This window comes from Sus scrofa, chromosome 7, assembly GCF_054392235.1.
Source record: "Sus scrofa isolate SSC_HxYL_T2T_F1_AM1 chromosome 7, Sscrofa_HxYL_maternal_Yorkshire_Landrace_v2.0, whole genome shotgun sequence".
NCBI classification, from domain to species: Eukaryota; Metazoa; Chordata; class Mammalia; order Artiodactyla; family Suidae; genus Sus; species Sus scrofa.
In genome coordinates, this window is record NC_139389.1 from 112,288,499 (window position 1) to 112,305,288 (window position 16,790).

General features: G+C 48.1%; 1 protein-coding gene across 34 annotated transcripts in view; it reads left to right on the forward strand.

The window, feature by feature from the left end:
- Positions 1 to 16,790, forward strand: part of NRXN3 (neurexin 3) — a 1,642,123-nt gene that overhangs the window by 67,549 nt on the left and 1,557,784 nt on the right. For 33 of the 34 annotated variants that reach the window (XR_014811220.1, XR_014811221.1, XR_014811222.1 and 30 more), the window contains exon 2: positions 3,978 to 5,384. Coding sequence is in view for 30 of the 34 variants with exons in the window: in XM_084969910.1 (XP_084826036.1) it covers positions 4,676 to 5,384 (709 nt within the window). In the remaining 4 variants the exon portion in view is untranslated. Of the gene's footprint in view, positions 1 to 3,977; positions 5,385 to 16,790 lie in introns of those variants that run through there. The other variant, XM_084969923.1, reaches the window with a different exon arrangement.

Below are 16,790 nucleotides of genomic sequence, written 5' to 3' on the forward strand. Positions count from 1 at the left end.
GTGAAAGGGAGGCAAGGAGAACCAACAGAGAACCATTATAGGGATTTTTCTGGTCCTGGGGAGGGACGTAAGAGGGGTGCTAGTGAGAAGTTCTAGAGGAAGAACTGGCCAGCCTAGTCTGAAGCACTGGGCACTGGCCTTCCCACCTACAGTGATTCTAGACCCAGGCCTCACTTTCCCCTGAGTCTGTCTCCAGGGAGCGGAAGAACTGTGGGGAAGGGGTGGAGGGGCAAATGGCAGCCAGATCTGAGCGATGCCGGTGGCAAATAGTCCATGTGTCAGAATTGTGTAGTCCCCCTACCACCTCCTAAGCAGTCTGATCAAGAGACATTTGCAAAGATGTTAACCCCACATAAGAAGTGTGCCGTTTGATAATTATGTAAATTAGCTGGCAATTAGATAATGTCACTCACTTTGCCTCTCCTGCTAGATTCTCACACAGCAGATAAGCATTTTGAGCTGTACTGGCCTGGGCCCTCCCTACAGGCACTGGAGCAAGCCAGCTGCAGCTCTGGCTGCCTCCTATGGCTCAGTAGAGGGTGGAAGTTGGCTGACCAGGTGGAGAGGGATCCTTGGCTCCCCTTTCCCCATTTCTTGAGCCTGGCATAGCCCTGCCTGAGGGCTAAAGGCTAAATGCCTTGGGCATATATGAAGTATAAAGTCATCTCTAGCTTGTTGCTGGGTGATGGTAGCAGTTTTCCAGAGGCCAGGGGAATGTCCAGAGTCCAAGAAAGAAACGCAAATGCCTTAGGAGAGATGTGGGCGGACCATAGGGTGTCAAGTCTAGATTAACTCAGTTCTGATGTTACCAGTCCGGAAATCAGATCCTAGCTGGCACCTGTGGGAAAGGAAGCTTGGTTTTCCTCAGTCAGCCTTTCCAATTCCTCATGATGCAGGCAGGGGAAGGTCAGGAGTCCCAGGGCTGGTCTGAGCGAGAGGAGACAACTGATGATCTGAAGGGGGAGGCTCAGCAGGCAGGGTAGAGCAGCCACCCCAAAGCAGGCTGGGTCAGTTCCCATGATCCCCCTCACAGCAGAGTGGTCCCAGACAGCTTAGTTCTTAGTTCATGGGTTACGCCAGAACACTAGGCATGTGGAGTCGTCAGAGGTTGGCATCCGGGGAAGTATGGTGGTGCAAGGATTGCTGTCATCGTACAAAGTGGAGAGGTGTGGAGGCCACCACATGGAACAGAAGTCAAATGGTCCTCAGGGATGCTCTTCAGCTTCTGTTTTTACTATTCCTTCTTCCTATACCTGTTGTCTGAGCTCCCACTGCATGCCTAAGCCATGCAGCAGCACCATGGTGAACAGTCCATGCCCCCAGGGAACTTCCCATGGAACTTCCAGAGCCTGGACGCTTTATTGCTCTGCTTTGTGTCTCTAAAATGCACCTTCCCCATGACTTTGTGATGCCTCTGAAGGCGAGAAACATGTCTTATTCTGCTTTGATCCAGGAGTGGCTGGAATAAATCGGAGCTCAATAAGTAGTTAGATGGAATTGAGCAAGTCATTTAATTTCTACAGACACACAAGTGACTTTCAGAGGCCCACAGGCGAGTTGATCACCTAGACCAGTCTCAAAGCTTCTGGGGCTATCCATTTAGAGGGACTCCCATGTCCCTGCTCATCCACATCACTGGGCCCTCCAGCTGAGTGTCTTTGCCTCCCATGGAGGGTCCCATTTGCTTTAGCCATCTGGGTCTGGGCCTTGTCCAGTCGGCTGTACTGCTGGGTTTAAACTGTTCGGACAGGGAGTGGAGAGGGAGCTGCAGCAGCCAGAGTGGTGTCACCAAGAAAACACTTTCTCAGCAAGCCTCTGGGGCTCACACACCAAGGGCTCTGATATGTACTGTGTGATTTTTACATGTCCAGCTCATCACTGTTTCCCCACTTGGGCTGCTCCTTTGGAGAGGCGTGTTCTTTGTGGTCACACCTGTCCTGTTCCCCACTCTTCTAAACCAGATGCATGACAGGGGGAGGGGACAGGGAGCAGCTGTCCTCTGAACCCCTTCCCCCAAAGTGGCCCATTTTCAAAAATTTGATTAAAGAAAATATGCAGGCATGGCAGATGCTGGGACCAGAAAAAGCCCTCTTTTTGGGACAAGAGTCTCCTTTACCCCTGGGATATTGCCTTTTGCCTTGGTTGGCATAACTCACCTCATGCACTGATCACATCGTTAGACTGGGTCACGTTTCATCCTCTGGCTGCCTGATACCATCTCTGGCTTCAGGTCTTCCACTCACTCCATTCCAACAGCACTGGCCTCCTTGCTATTCTTCAAACATACCAGCCTGCTCCAGCCACAAGACTTTTGCACTATTATGGAACATTCTTCCCAGATATTTATGTGGCTAATTCTCTCACCCTTTTTCAAGACTTTCTTGAAGTTTCTTAAGTCTTTGCTGACTCTGATTTTTGGTGTTTGCCTGTTTCTGTAGTATAAATACTCCTAGCAGCAGTGACTTTATGCTATCAAAGTCATCAGCCAGCTCAAAAATTTCTGGTGTGTTAACAGTTGGTTCTCACAAGCCTGCATGAGTTGGCACCTCCACAATGCTGTGCCCATGTTCCAGTTACGCATCCTTTGCAGCCCGGGAAATGCCCATGCCACACTTTGGGAGACACTGTGTGGACAAGACTTTATGTAGAACCAAGACTTTCCTTATGATGGATTTAATCTGCCTCTTGGTGGTTGGGTTTGTTTGTTCAGCAGAAATAGGCTTATTATTCCTGGTTAAGGAACAGCCTTTTCCTCTTCAAAGCAGGGCTAATAACTAACTTTACTAATGTGATCATTATAAAAATAAGCAGTCATGGTCTGGCAGTGACCATTGGTGAATGATCAAATATGCCAATTAATAATCAGCAACTTGCATAGCTCTTGGGAATTATACTCATTGCTCTCATTGAAACAGAGAAGTCTCCACTCAGCTATGAGTGCCAGAGTCTGAAACCAGAGCACCCGCCTGACTGGGGCTGATGCATTTCCAGTCAGTATAAAACAGGTGTAATGTGCTCTAGGTCTGTGACAGTTCATTTGTTGTCCAGTCTGTAGTTTTCTTTTTAATTTAAAAAATGTATGTTTTAATATACTGTCCCCACTCCACAGACTTGCACACACTCACATGTTACAGACATACACCAATGACCGCTTCTTATCCCTTCCTTGCTAGACAGGGAAGGAAGGAGCCTCGTGTTTATTGATCACTACTATGTATATAGCCCATGCTAGAATCTTCCAATACATGATCTCATTGAATCCTTTATGCCAACCTTGGAAAGAAGCTTTTATTTTCTCTACCTTACAAATGAAAAAATAGAAGCTTATATAAATTATCTGTTCAAAGTTCCACATGTAAGAGTTCAGCCTCTTTTGAAGCCTGAAGCATATATTTTTTCCCTTAAGATATTTTCCCCAACATTTTCTAAGAGTGTTTTTTGCTCTTTACTCACCTTCTAGTTTATTTTTACTGATTCCTATAAGTATTTGTTTCAAAAATGTAAAGATAAGGATCTGTCTTAGGCTGCCTACACCAAACATTGGATTGTCAAATTGAAAAAAAGTCTAAAAAAAAAGTGTCATTTTCATGTCTTTTTTAGATAAATAAGTGAAAATTGTGTGTGTGTGTATATGTATGTTGTTTTTGTGTGTGTGCATATTTGAGTGCATAAAATATCAGCACTTATCTTAAAAATAAATTTTGGCTCTGTGACCCTGAGATATGAATATTGTAAAAATGTGCTGATATGGCTTTGGGGGTTTTATACTATTTTTGCATACAGAAAAACTGAGGACATCATTAGTAGCTGAACTTGGGGTCCTGAAGTAGCTGTGGGAGAACTGGGGCCCTCTCTGCTGTAAGCACCAAGCACTGTGGAAATCACTAGAATAGCAGCCAGCACTCCATCAATACTTGTGAAGCAGAATGCAATAATTCCTAATTCTTGTCTCTCTCCCCCACCCCTTCTTCCTGCAGGTCTTTTCTCTGGAGTCCTGGGAGGCAGGTTATGGGCAGGACTGCCTCTGGCCTGCACCATGAAGCCTGAGCCTGCTTCCACTCTGCCCAGGGCCCTGCTCTGCCTGAGCGCTCAGCTCCCAGCTGCCCCCTTCCCTGCGGCCTCCTGCTACTAGGAGGTGGACCTTCGGGACTGGTCCTTGGTCTGTTTCTACCTTTCACGTGGCTCAGCTCACCACTCACTCCTCCTCCATCACGGCCCCCCCGACCCCAGCCCTCTCGCCGGCCTCCTTGGCTGGGGCGTTCGGGGGTCTGTTGGGAGGAGTGCATTGCTGAAGGCTTCTACCTGCTGTGCACTTTCTCCTCCTCGAATCAAGGCCTCCGGATCCACATGGATAGCTGAGATCTTTTCTTGGAGAAAGACACTTGGCTTCTCACTCTGCACCCTCACTTTCCCCACCTGCTTGCCCTCTGCTGCTGCCCTGTTTGTCCCCTCTGTCTCTTTACTGAATTTCTTGCTTGTGTGCCCATCTGGGGCTATCTCACCCACTTTCCTCCTTCCTCACCCTCTTGGTGTGTGTGTTCGTCCTTCTTCCTGTGTGCGCTCTGTCCCCTTGCCCACCTCCTCTTCCTCCCTCCTTTCCACTGCAAAGGGGGCTTGTCCCCTGAGGGCTGTTCCCTGCCTGTCTGCCCCTCCGGGCTTGGTCCCAGCAGCCAAAATGAGCTTCACCACACACTCGGTTTTCTTCACCCTGAAGGTGAGCGTCCTGCTGGGGTCCCTGCTGGGGCTCTGCCTGGGCCTCGAGTTCATGGGCCTCCCCAACCAGTGGGCACGCTACCTTCGCTGGGATGCCAGCACGCGCAGTGACCTGAGCTTCCAGTTCAAGACCAACGTCTCCACGGGGCTGCTCCTCTACCTGGACGACGGCGGCGTCTGTGACTTCCTCTGCCTCTCCCTGGTGGATGGCCGCGTGCGGCTCCGCTTCAGCATGGACTGCGCAGAGACTGAAGTGCTGTCCCACAAACAGGTCAACGACAGCAGCTGGCACTTCCTCATGGTGAGCCGAGACCGCCTGCGTACGGTGCTGGTGCTGGATGGCGAGGGCCAGTCGGGGGAGCTGCAGCCCCAGCGTCCCTACATGGATGTGGTCAGTGACTTGTTCCTTGGCGGAGTCCCCGCGGACATACGACCTTCTGCCCTGACCCTTGATGGAGTACAAGCCATGCCCGGCTTCAAGGGATTAATCCTAGATCTCAAGTATGGCAACTCAGAGCCTCGGCTTCTGGGGAGCCAGGGCGTCCAGCTGGATGCCGAGGGACCCTGCGGCGAGCGTCCCTGTGAAAATGGTGGGATCTGCTTTCTCCTGGATGGCCACCCCACCTGTGACTGTTCTACCACTGGCTATGGTGGCAAGCTCTGCTCGGAAGGTAAGGTCCTCTTCCCTGTCCCTCTGTTGCTAGAGGCACAGCCAGTGGGTTGGGTAAGGACCAAGACCTCTGACAGAAACCAGCTCCGTCACTGAAGTGCATCTTCAGCTGCATGTTAGATAATTGGGTCCCTTTCCCTGAGGAGGTGGTAGAAACCCTTTCTTGCTCTCAATGGAAAATCCATCAGACCTCAGCAGGAAGAGAATCCTGACTACTCAACCGTGGGCTCCTTACGCAAATGTTTGGCTGTATTCGAGACGCTAGATAGACTACAGTCTGTGCCCTCGCTCAGTTCCTCCCACCACAGTGTAGCTCAGCAGGATCAGCACAAGGCAAGAAGTCAGATAAAAATGGGCAAACTGGTTATCTCTGTCCCTCCTGGTCCTTTGAGAACTGGGCTCCTGGGGATAAATGGGAAACTCCTTATTGTCCCTATCATCCCTGACATAAAGAGCAAAGAAGAATGAGGGTGGGTGGACTGGAAGTCTGCACTTGGCCCTGCTATAAACTCAGCTCTCCAGCTGTGCGCCTCCTCTCACAATCTTCTGAAAGGTAGACAAAGCATCTGGGGACGGGCCTGCTCACCTCCTTGTTCTAGCACAAAGATTTCGCATGTGGGGTTCCTCATTTCTGTCCTCTCCATGCACTGAGAATGGTACAAGAAGGCACAGAGGTTGACAGGAGCATTATCCAGCAAGCCCCAGAGGAAGCTGACAGTACTCAGCATAGCCTTGGAGAACCTCCCAAGTTCAACTGCGAGGTCCCGGGGGGAGGGAAGGAGGGATTTATGCCCAAAGACTTAGGCTGCCCTCATCTTGTTCACCAGATTCTGATTATTTGGGATTATACAGGAGAGAAGTGGTCCAGGCCTTACTTTGGCAAATACTTAGAATCCAGATTCCTGGACTCGCCGAAGGCCTAGATTTCAGTAAGAAGAACCATTGACAAAGTAACCATATGGGTTATGTATATTGGGAGATTGGGATGAGTAGGAGCCAAGAAAGTTACGTTTCCTCCTGTCATTTTTTGAGTGAAGCTCTGGATTCCTCTGGAGGTATCTGTATCACCATCCCATGTTGGTTTCTTCATGGAGGTGGTGGGATGGTTATAGGGCAGCACAGTGGCTTCCCAGCCTTGGCTGCATATTAGGATCACCTGGAGGAATTAAAAGACTCTCAAGCCACACCTCAGACCAGTTCAGTCAGAACCTCTAGAGGGTGGTGTTCAAGCATCAGTATATTTTTAAAGCTCCCCAGGTGATTCCATTGTGCAGCCAAAGTTGGGAACCAACAGGTCATGGGAGGTCAAGTAGGTGGGGCAGGTGAGTGTCTTAGCGCTGACTCCCAGGATCTCTTCCTTCATGTGAGGTGCCACTGCCTTGGGATTTGAAATCATAAACAGTGTCTGAGGTGTTCCTTAAACTTTTCCAGAACAGCCTAACCCCGAAAGCAGGTTGTGGTTGATATGAACTTTAGCAACCAGCAGGTATTAATTTTTGTTTTTTAATCAGAACAGTTTATTTCACAGGTGGTACACGCTGACGACTAGGACACTTTGGGGATCTTGCTGGAAGGCTCCTTGTAGGTCAAGTACAGGCTATCGCAAGAGTGCTCCCCAGGTCTCCACTGTTTCTGGGTTGGGCATCATGCTTCCCCTTCTGTGGGTGGGCGGCACGAGAGGGAGATGCAGGACATGTATGTCATCCTTTCCTGGCTTCTGTTTTCCCCATTGAATCTACTAGAAAAAGGGTTGGGGAAGAAGGGCGGAGGCACTCCCAACCCACAAGGCCACTTTGGGACAGTGGTCACTGAAGCACTTAGCACACAAGCGGGTCCCTTCTGGAGCTGACTGCTGTTCCAAAGCTTCTTGGCTTTGGAGAAAGTTCTGCTTGAAGACGCTGACATGATCACTTGTTTTCTCCTTCACCCAAAGAATCTGTTCTGTTCTCAGAACTTGCTTTGAACGAGCTGGCATTCTTCCTTTCTAGGGACCATGGTGTTTGCAAGTGTGTTGTTAACTTGCTGATTATCCCTGATTGCATTTTTTGTGTTTAAGAAGAACTCATTTCCTCTGGGCAGGTTTGGATCAGCACTTTTCTGCAGGAAGAATCTCTATACTGTATATGTATACAATCTCTCTCTCTCTTTTGGATTGTGTGTGTGTGTGTGTGCATTTCAGAGCTCCAACAGAATTTCTTAGGAGCTGATGCTAGGCATTTTTTTTTTTAACAGCTGAATACAATACATATGTTTTAATAATAGTTCTTTCTCTAGGGTTTGGATCATCTTGTGGTCATGGACTGATACCCCTACCTGTAGAAGGCAAACACACATCGCAGCTCGTTTATTCTCCTGAGTTTATATAATAAATAAACACTCTAGTAACTAATACTTGGTGGGTTTGGAGTGGTGCAAAGGTTGAGGCGAGGGTGAACATTGAGGAAGAATTTATGAATAGAGTTCTGAATTTATAGAATTTTCTATTGATGACTTGAAGCCTATTGATCCTGGTAATTGTCATTATGTCTAATCAATCACAAAAGTGCCCTTCAGACTTTTAGAAAATATCCATTCTCTCTACACACAGTTAATTTTTAGAGTGGGAGAAAACTCACCTGTGAAATATGTAGGGGGAAAAAAATCACAGCGGCAGCTAAGTGTCAAGCTGATCTGTGTAAAACAAGAGACATAGCCTAAACAAATGCCTACCCATTTTCCTAAAGACAGTGTGAGGTGGGTAGTGAGGGTGCTTCTATTCCCTCTTCTCTCCCCCATTTTAAATTGCACCTGTCACAGAACTGAAACCAGGGAACTTAATCCCAGCAGTGGGTCCTATGTGCCAGGTTCTGATCGTCCCACTTAGCAGGATGGGTCCTGCCATTTGATTGTGTGAGGGCTTGTACCCTGCACGGAAGATTCATTTGTACTTCATGCTTTAGCAGTTTAAGAGCAGGAAGAGCTCCTGCAGCTTCAGATGGATGTGGTCGGGGCCTGTTGGAGGCGCTCTCTGCGGTCCATTAGCTTCTAGCATGCTGGCAGTACTGATGTTTGCTCGGCCTGTCTGGCTTTCCATGCCTCAGTGGCTCCAAAATGCCTCCATGCTGCACCCCAGGAAGAATGCACAGATGGGCCTTTCTCTTCTATTTGCTTTGGGGCTATTTTGATCTCCTGCTGGGTATCTTTTCTAGGTAAGACCCACAAGACACCAGAGATAGCTGCTCTGGGAGAGTTGAGCCTAGGGGGAAGGGCTCTGGACACCATATCTTCTGTTTCCTATGGTGAAAGGCTATTAGCTCTGGCTGCAGATGGAACGCCACACAGCCTACTTGGGAAAACTTCCTTCCGAGACTCCCAGCCCAATTAATGGTCACACTGGACATTCTGGCCCATGATGGAGGGAGAAGAGGTCCCATATTTTTACTTCTAGGTTGTTATGTTTATAAATAAAATGTTTGGGTTCTCAACTTCAGATTTGTTCCAGTTGAATTTTAATCTTGCCCAAAGTGACTGTAAAATTATGCATATATGGGAGTTCTCATTGTGGCTTAGTGGTAATGAATCTGACTAGTATCCATGAGGATGCAGGTTCCATCCCTGGCCTCACGCAGTGGATTAAGGATCCCGTGTTCCTGTGAACTGCAGGTTCCAGACGTGGCTCAAATCTGATGTTGCTGTGGCTGTGGTGTAGGCCAGCAGCTCCAGCTCTGATTTGACCCCTAGCCCGGGAACCTCCATATCCCACGGGTGCAGCCCTAAAAAGCAAAAAAAAAAAAAAAAAAAAAAAAAGTGTATCTGATTTGGAATATAGTTGAGTTGTGGTGGCGCATATTCACCTGCCCCTTTTCAGTTCAGCACAGCATGTCCTGTTATGGGCATCCTTGAAGCTCACCTGGCAATAAAGAAGTATCTTCGGTTCCTTTCAGAGAGGAGCTCCCTTATGAGTCACTAAGGAGTTTGTCATTACCTTGAAATGGTTTTAAACTTGATTGTTTATTTTTAAAACTTTTTTTAGATATGAATTGCATGTATTGAATTGCTCAACTACCTTCTGGTCATGAGGAATTGATTCATTGCGTAGGTGTATAAATTGCAGTACCGCTTTCCCTGAGGAGTTCATTTAGCATGAAGTCAGCCTGTTGCAGGTGGGGTGGGGTCAAGGAAAGATGGAGAAGCTTTCACAGGTTGATCTCTACTCCCAAATCTTATTACATGGGTCTGCCTATGTCACTTATCATTTGTGTGCCCATAGTTTTAGGCAAATTCATTGAAGAGACAGGGAGTCCTATTCATTGGCAAAAAGAAAGAAAGAAAAAAAGTTGGTTAGTTGCTATCTTTCCCTGCTGACTTGAGCAGGTGCCCAGACCAAAAGATGCTTGTTTTGCATCTCAGCTGTTAAGTTTTCAGGTGTTGGGATCCTACAGTGAAGTGTAGCGATGAGTGTGGGTGATGGTGGCCAGAGTCTCATGACAAGCTCACTGTTGTGTGGTACCCACTAGCCTCGCATTCCCCATCCCTCCTCCTCTCTGCAGCTGACATCCTACTCAGGCTGTTTTGATTGATGGCTCAACACCCCTGTGTGACCTTGGTATGCCTTCCTGAAAAGTGAATTTCAATTAGTTTTCTTTTTATTGAGAATCTTGTGTCTCTTCCCCCATTTCTCAAAGCCAGAACTATGATGGAAAGGTGTTCCAAGAGGGTGTGCTTACCCCCGCAGTTTACCAAGGGCCAAAGTCCGTGCATGCTGTAGTTAAGGTACCAATGATTGCCCCAGCTGGATCCTCCTGTTTGGGGCACTTGGGTAAAAATTCAGTCATCTCCCCTCCCCCTCCCCATTGCACTTCCTGCTGGAATAGCCACCTGGCTTTGTTCCTAACCATTGTCAACCCTGAATGGCCTTAGGAGGGGCAGGGAGTGGTGAGTAATCAGAGGGTAAAGGCTGGCTCTTTTTAGAATCCTTCCCCCTGGTGCGGAGACTGTAGCACACCAGCCAGAGGGCTGCAGCTTCAGAGACTCGATTTCCCGCCCAGCTTTTGGTGGCTTTAGGACCAGCCCCCCTCTCCACCAGCCCAGCCAGCCAGCCAGCAGGGGCTGTCGCTAAACGAGCCTGAATAAGGGTCTGATTGCTCCTTTCTCCTCCTCTCCTCCTGATTACCCAGTGAGATTTCCTGGGTATGCTGTATGCTAAATGGCAGAGCAGCCGCCTGCACTTGCTCCAATTATCCCTCTTTTAACTGCGAGGGAAGAGCAATTTTTTTTCATTGCCCCCACCTCATAGAATCTCTGCCTCTTTTGAAGAAACAAGACCCTTCCTCCGTGTACCCCCTTCGGTGGGGTGAGAGCAGCCTTCTCCTTTGCTTGGCCTGCGCACCAGCTGCTGGCAATAAGGGGGTGGGCCTTGGGTAATGCTTCGGTCCAAATTCAGCAGGGTTGAGGCTCCTGCAGGCGTTGTGCCAGGCAGTGAACTTGCATTTGCATTTGGTAATGAGACACCACAGGCCCAGCCCCCGGGGCTAATCATCTCCCAGTCCCCTATCTCCCTTTGCAGGCTGTCCTGGAGAGTCCAGTTCCGGGAGCAGCTGCCCTCAGCTAGGTCTTCTCCCTCCTTCATGGAACAGAAGAGGTGGGGTGTGGGCTGTGCTTGGAGGATGGGACTAACAAACATGCCCCTCCATGACTCCTATTGCCTTGGAGTCACTGGCTCTGCTGTGTGAGTCCAGAGCAGTGAGGCCCCAGAAGTGAGAATAGAGGCTTTGGGGCAGCGTTCTCAAAGTCAGGTACACTCCGTAGACAAAAATAATAATGTTATTATTACTCTTTTTGAGCACCACCATGTGCCTGACATCCTCGGAGCTTTATATACATTACCCTATCTAACCCTCACTACACTCCTAGGCAGTCGATATCATTAAAGAGCCCTGTTTTACAGGAAGCTGAGAAGCAGAAAAATTTAAAACTTGAACAAAGTTTAGTGTAGTGGTTAAGAACATGGCTTGTGGAGTGAAAAAAGATCTGGACTTAAATCTAGGTTCGTCCACTTACATGTTGTCTGTCTTTTAAGAAGGTTTTGGAAGCTTCAGCATCCTCATCAATATTCCTCATCATCATAGCAGCTAGGAGTCACAGGGCACTCACTCCATGCCTGCTCTCTACTAGTTCTTGGAACCCTCAGAACCACTCTTGACACACTATTATTATTCTAACTTTATGGTTAAGGAAGCTGAGGGACAAAGGGTAAATAATTCCTCCAAGGTCACACAGCTCCTCAGAGGCAGGGCTGGAGTTTGTCTGTAAGCACTCTGGCGTTGGAGCCCATAGCCTTAGCCACTGTGCTATCCTGCCTGGCAGCAAAGCAGGGATAACAAGAAATAATGCTTTAGGGAGTTGTTGAGAGCGTGAAATGAGATGAAATGTATAAAATTATCAGCATAGTCTCTGGAAAGGAATGAGACCTGAATCTGGGCTGTTGGCTGCCTGGTGGGTGTAAGAACGAATTATGTGTCAATTTGGTTTCACAGAAGATTTGAAGCTTCCCTTTGAGCTACCCCCACCCCTGCCATATTTCTTCATCCCAGTTTGAGAGGTGGCAGAGAGAAAGGAGGGAAATTTCAGGAGGATATAGAATCCCATTCCATCACTGTTTTGCCCCTGCCTTGGAGCATGGGGTCACTGACTATAGTTGGGTCCGATGGACTGTATTCACAGCACTTTGACTACGAACATCATGTTCTGGTCACCATAGCATCCTGGTGAGGCAGGACAAGCCTTACCTTCCCACGGAATAGGAGAGGAGAATCAGACTCAAGGTGCCATTGAACTTGCAGGTAAGAGACAGAGTGAGTACAAGCTTGGATGCTGCCTGTTTGGCAGGTGGTTCTGGGACCTGAGAGCCCAGATCCTCAATATTACATTTTATTTCTGCTCCTAGTCTCCCTTCATTAACACAAATGGCCTGTGTCTCCATCATGAAATGGAGCATTGCCTCCCTGGATGCTGACGATAAGCAAAATGTCAAGCTCCTAGTGTAGGAGGTTATCAGCTTGGCCAGTCCCAGGAGACTGGCTCCTCCCAATCAGAGAGATAGGGAGGATATGAAAGAATGAGAGAGAATGAATGAATCTGAGTATTCAGTTCCACCCTCAAGACCCTGGTTCGAAATGAAGTGCCTGGGGCATGGACCGGCGGGTTCCCAGGCAGTTGGAGAACAGCTACCCCACACTGGAGCATCGTTGGACAAGAGGGCGTCTTCAGACTGACCTTTGGTTTTCCAGGTACCAGCCAGTGCCCAGCAGCCCACCCAGGGCTGGCTGTAAAAGATGGAGTCCCTGGATTAAACTTTCGCACTGCTTGCTCTTCTGCTGCCTTCCGACTCTCTTCCCAGATAACAGAACCAAATTCCTTTCTCTCTGTTTATTCTCTTTTCCTTTGTGTGTGTGGGAGGGGGAATTTTTACAGAGGCGGATTGGCCACAAAACTAAACCTTTCAAGGATCTTCACTTGCATGGCCCTCTTTCAAGGTCCTATATCTAATATTGTATTTGTGATTTTTTTTTTCCTTAAGGAATCCCAGTATTGTAAGCTTCTGGTCCCAGCCTCTGTGGATCCGCCTCTTGTTGCTGTCCAGCGACAGCAATGTTGCTCTGAGTGTGTGAGTGATTCCCTAGTGACCCAAGACCCTTCATCACAGACGCATCTTCCTTCACTTCATAACCAACAGGGCAGGACAGGACCATGGGGCGGGGGAGGGGAGAATATTGTGAGAGAATGAGGCTTCTAGGAGTATTTTTTGGGAAGGTGTGGTAGGAGCAGGGTACATCCAAGATATACAGTGGCTAAAGAGAGGACGTGTTTAGGAATGTTTGCTGTAGATTTAGAGGAGCAAGCGGGTGTTTAAACAGAGGGAGCACCCAGCTCCCCCTCCTGAGAGTTCCCAGCCGAGGCTGGGATGCTTGGTTTGCTGCAGCTCACCGAGGGGCTGTGTTACAGGTGACAGGCTGTGGCTGACAGAGGAGAGGGACAAAGCGTGGCTCTGCGGGCCCATCTCTGTGATCTATTTGGGAACTGACAGTGCCAGTGGGTTGTCATTACTGCTGTTGTTCTCCAGAAATTGATGTCTTTGGGTGACCTATTTAAAAGCTATGTGGGGCCCCTTTAAACGTGTTATCTTCTATATCTGCTCTCAGTCCTCTCCTGCTGTCCACGATGTTCCAAAATAACAATTTTCCAAAGTTTAAAAAAATTTTTTTAATACCAGGGACCGGTGGAGTTCCCGTCGTGGTGCAGTGGTTAAAGAATCTGACTAGGAGCCATGAGGTTGTGGGTTTGATCCCTGGCCTCACTCAGTGGGTTAAGGATCTGGTGTTGCTGTGAGCTGTGGTGTAGGTCGCAGACGTGGCTCAGATCCTGCGTTGCTGTGGCTCTGGCGTAGGCCGGCAGCTACAGCTCCGATTTGACCCCTAGCCTGGGACCTCCATATGCCATGGGAAGCGGCTCCAGAAAAGGCAAAATGACAAAAAAAAAAAAAAGAAAAACCAGAGACCGGTATCAGCAGCTTTTAAAAACAAGTTGACCTCACAGTCATCCAGACAGACTACCCAGCTCTGCTCTGATAAAACTTACTTTGCATGTGGGCCCAGAAGCTGTGAACATTCTCAGTTCTTCGGGGGAGGGGGGAATGCAATTCTCCGGAAGGATGTGCAAAGGCCCAGAGAGGGTAGGGATGAAGGAAAGGCAGACACAAGAGCTTAGGCCATGGGAAGCTCTGGTTTAAGCTGTGAAATGCCTTTGGGATCCTTTTGGTTTTCCCGAGGCTCTTGTTTAAGTACAGTTCCTGTGCAGCCAAGAAGATGGCTCTGGAGAGCTTTTCCTTCAGATTTCTCCGCGAGACTCTGCGCATCCACTCTCTTCTGACAATTTTGCTTCTTGCCAGAGGGTTTGGTTCTCCTGAAACAGACCTGTTTGGTGACACAAAGTCCTCAGAGGCCAGTGTCTCCATAGTCCCATAGCTGTTGGCAATGTTAGGGCTGGTGCCTCTGCTCTGGCAGGCGGAACTTTCCAGGCAATCTCATAACCTCTCCTCCAGGTATGACTAGGATCGAAAAAGTGCAGTGGGAGAGTGTACAGCTAGTTTACTCAATAAGCTGCTTTCAAATCAAAATGAGTACCTCAGTATAGAAGGAATGAGCAAGGCTGAAAGCACTTCTCTGTGATGTCACCTGTGGGAAAAGCCTCACCAAACACAGTCCTTCTTTCCTTCTCCTTGTCTCAGGCTTCTCTCCGCTCCCGACAGAGTCCAGTCTCCCGCATGGCTAGTCTTGGATGGCTAAGGGAATGAGGAAGAGTGGGCTTGGGGTGTTGAGCCCCTTGCCCGTGGGATTCTGAAAGACTAGTGGTTATCCGCCAGCATATTTGCTTGGTCTCGGTCAGGAAACACAAGGCTGGAGTTTAGGCTGAGGCGGTGAGTCTCTTCTTCTTTTAAGGAGACACGCTGCAGTCTGGGGGAACTCTGGTGTTGTGGGAGAGCTCATCTGGGAAGGATGAAGCACCGCTCCTGTGACCTGTGTGGAGAACAGGGAGACATTAATGGGGCCTTCGAAATCATGGCTTTGCCTGTGCAGTGCACTCTGCATTGAGGTGCATGGTAAAGAATCATGGGATGATGTGTTTGGAAGGGACTTTTAAAAAAATCGAGGCATAATTGACCTATTAGTTTCAGGTATATAACATAATGATTCATTATTTATATATGTTGCCAAATGATCACCACATTAAGTCTGGTTAACATCCGCATCCGTCACCATACATAGTTACATTTTTTTTTTTTTTTTTGCTTGTGATGAGAACTTTTAAGATCAGCTCTCTTAGTAACTTTTAAACATGCACTGCAGTATTATTAACTGTATTCACCCTGCTCTACATTACTAGAGGGGGCTTTAAAGGTCATGGGGTCTAATTAGTCATTTCCCATCCTCTTCTCTACTACATAAGACATCCCCCTCAACCCCACCCCCCACCCCCACCAGAAAAACCCTAATCAACTGCAAAGGCAGGGCCTTGGTGCTTTTCAAGGCACCCTAATCTATCTGTAATGGCTGCTGAGTATCAGGGAGCTCTTACTCCATCAGACCAAAGTCTGCTTCTCAGATATTTCTTCACTGGTCCTCATTCTAATTAAGGCAGTCTGACCTTTGCAAGGGGCCAAGTGGCTGAGGGGGATGGGTGGGTCCTAGCATTTTGGATAATGCTTTGTAGCAGGTGCTCAATAAATGTTTGACACAATTTTACTTGTGTCAAAGTAAAATTCATAGGGGATTCTCTTATATAGCTCCAGCAGTATACACACCACTGAGTTATTTAGAATCAACTGCTTGTGATTAATCTTAAACAGTGTGGGAGGGATTGATGTGGGAAGAGACTCTGATGTAAGCAGGTGATTCATGCTCCAGTCATTTTGTTCCTGGGGAGCTTGCACTCTGGGCGATTCATGGTTAGCGCCATCTCTGGCTCTATTATCTGTGCCTCATTTTAACCTGCCCCCCGCCCCAAGATGTTCCATCTTCCTCCACATTCAGCCAGCTTTTCGGCATCTCCGAGTTTACAAGGAGCCCCCCTGGAAATCTCTAATGGTTCAGCAATAAGATGAGAAGTTCTAGAATGCTATGAAGTAGAGGAAAATGGAATTGGATGGAGTTGCTTGACAAGCCCATTGTGGCCACCAGGGTCAGATACCTCAACACACATCAAGATTTTGCTAAAAAGCCTAGCAGGATGCTTTGAAAAAAAAAAAAAAAGATAAGGGTATGAGATGAAGTAGTATTGAGAAGCTATTCCTGGAAACTGGCCTTGGAAGCATATGCCCTATTCAAAAATGCTTCCTACTCTGCCAGGTTGCCTTGGGTATCCCATGTTTTTGGCACTGTTGGGAAGAAGTCTCCCAGGGAGAGGATTAGGCAGGGCTAGAAGATGTTGCTCCCACATTGACATGGACTTGGAAACCTGCCAAGCAAATCCCTTCCTGTACCCTAAAGGGGATGAGGCTTATCTTGGCTCTCAGCCACCTTCCCATTGACAGTCATTTTACTGACACTGCAGCAAAGAAAGGAGAGCTTGTTTCATAATTCATGGTTTAAAATAGTTTACTTTTAAGATCAAACCCCACAGACATCATTTTGAGTCCAAGCATTAAAATGTGCCCAGAGTCATTGACTTCTAATCTGTGCCCCAGTCCAGCCAGGCTCCATGGACTGCATACCCATGCAGGAAAGTGGGCATGACCACCCGACATAGTCATGTGGTAATTGCCATGTGGGAAGGAGATGGTTGGGTTTCAGTTGCTGTGGGAACTTTGCTGTTTGCTCATCCTGATGTTGAGTTTTCAGCCTTGTGTTAATGTGGATCGGGGTTATTCCCC